The 2,483-nt window shown below is 36.0% G+C and overlaps 1 protein-coding gene across 1 annotated transcript; it reads left to right on the top strand.

Annotated features, from left to right (window-relative positions):
- Window positions 1–479: 479 nt before the first annotated feature.
- LOC111040787 lies at window positions 480–2,483 on the top strand. Its single transcript, XM_022324800.1, has one exon. The coding sequence runs from the start codon at window positions 480–482 to the stop codon at window positions 2,481–2,483; it is 2,004 nt and encodes a 667-aa protein (XP_022180492.1).

Consider the following 2,483-nt stretch of genomic DNA (forward strand, 5'->3'; position numbering starts at 1 on the left):
TAAAAACAATCTATTTAGAAACAAACATTTTGGTCCAATCGAACCGGATTGACTAGCAATACATTTTGCGTAAATACGTCCCGCGAATTCGTTGTCGTTCAGAGGACATATTATCTAGTTCAAACTTTGAAGTGTATGTTGTTCTTTAGTTCGTTTTGAATACATATAAATAAATATAACGTCCCCGCGGACACAGTAACCGTGCAGTGGCATTATTGTAGTCAAATCGAACAATCAAAAAAGAAGAAAAAATTGTCAAAGTGGTCCTGTTTTTCAATGCTCTAGTGTGCAGTGGCTGAACATTCATCGGTCGACATACAACCAGGTGAGTGAGCTAAAAATATTAGAAAATAAGGGCACAAGTTTCCATTCATTTTCCTTTAGGCACATTCTATAAAAAAAATTAAAAACGTATATATACAAATAAAGTTTTCATAAGGTTGAAAATATAAATTAAGGGAAAAACCAAAAACGTAATAATGCAGAGTAGTCAGTCAAATGAATTGGCCGTCTATGTATTGAGGCGAGGTCAATTAAAGGCGCAGCTGACAAAATTCCAAACATATATCAATAATGTAGATGTGGATAACAATATCATGCAGATAAAGATACGTCTAGAGAAAATAAAAGAACTTTGGACTGAGTTTGATGTAGTTCAGAATAATATCGAGGCAATAGATATCAGTAATGAGCAATTGGACTACAGAGATACGTTTGTAAATTTATATTTTGATATAGTTGCAAAAGCAGAGACTATGGTACAAGGTTCAAATGTAGTTAATGGCATAAACAGGTTGAGTATACCGGGCAATCTTGCGCAAGGAGGTGACCCGGCGATAAAAATGAAGCTGTTAGAATTACCGTCGTTTTCGGGAAAATTTGAAGAGTGGTCCACATTTAAAGATTTATTTTTGACCATGGTACATTTAAATCCAACTATAGCAGGTGTACAAAAATTTGTATATTTAAGAATGTATTTGCGTGGGGACGCATTGGCTCTGATACAAAATTTAGCGACCACAGGTGACAATTACTCGATTGCATGGAACACTGTCGTAGAACGATATGACAATAAGCGTATTCTCATACAATCTTATACGAGAAATATATATGAATTAGAACCTATGCAAAAGGAGTCGAGTGTGTGTTTAAGGAAGTTTACTGCTGATTTAAACCAGAATATGCAAGCTTTAAAGGCGTTAGGCCACGATCCAGATGCCTGGGGTGCGTTACTATTGCATGTGATTCTAGTTAAATTAGATTATAATACCATACGTAATTGGGAATCTGTGGCGACCAAAGATATATTACCCTCTATATCGGAGTTGACAACATTTTTAAATGAACGGTGTAAAATATTAGAGGCGATTGATACCTCAAAAAATTTATCGAATAAATTAAATACGTCGCATTATACGCAGTCTAAGCAAAATTATCGCAATCCAAATGATAAAAACGTCCAATTTAAAAATAATAAAAAAGTAAATGCATTTGTTGCTACCAATCGTTTAGCATGTTATTTATGCAAACAGTCACATCCTATTTACAAGTGTCAAAAATTTATCGCGCTCAATGCGAATGAAAGAGCACTAAAGGTTGATGAACTAAACCTATGTCGCAATTGCCTGGGTACGGGCCACACGGATGTACAAGTGTGCAGGTCGAAAAGGGTATGCTCCAAATGTGATAAAGCTCATAATACGTTGCTGCATGGTGATTTACCACAAGTTGTACAAAATCCGTCTACGTCAAATGTGTCTAATTCGGAAGTGGTGGTGAGTCACGCCGCCCGTGGTCAAACGAGCGCACAAGTACTATTAGCGACTGCAGAGGTACATATATTAAATGCATGCGGCGAACTAGTTGTATGCAGGGCATTACTAGATAACGGCTCACAGATAAATATTTTGACCGAAGCAATGGCACAGCGATTAGGTCTTGCAAGAACAAAAATAAATAAATCAATAACAGGTATAAATGAGGTAGTGAGTCGTGCCGCGTATCAGGTAACCGCGTCTATTAAGTCACGTATAAATAATTATTCTGCCACCTTAGACATGCTGGTATTGCCAAAAATTACCGGAAAACTGCCGACCAACAATATCGATACTAACAAATGGTCTATACCCACGGATATTATGTTGGCAGATTCTAGGTGTTTTAAGCCGGAAAAAATTGATTTATTGATTGGTGCCGACAACTATTGGGAAATAATGTGCTCGGGAAATTACAAACTGCACACAATGGGTCCGTACTTGCAGCAAACAATGTTCGGCTGGATTATTGTAGGACCAGTGAATGAAATTTCATCAAAAAATAATTCAATGGCTTGCTTTGTAATAAGTGAAGATAATTATTCAAATTTGGAAAAGGATATTGAAGAATTTTGGAAAATCAAAGAATTTTCCAATGCAAATATGGACGAAACGTCGGAAGATAGTATTGTAAGAATACAACACACAATGATTTCTTATAATATATAA

Source organism: Myzus persicae, unplaced genomic scaffold (genome assembly GCF_001856785.1).
Source record: "Myzus persicae strain clone G006 unplaced genomic scaffold, MPER_G0061.0, whole genome shotgun sequence".
NCBI classification, from domain to species: domain Eukaryota; kingdom Metazoa; phylum Arthropoda; class Insecta; order Hemiptera; family Aphididae; genus Myzus; species Myzus persicae.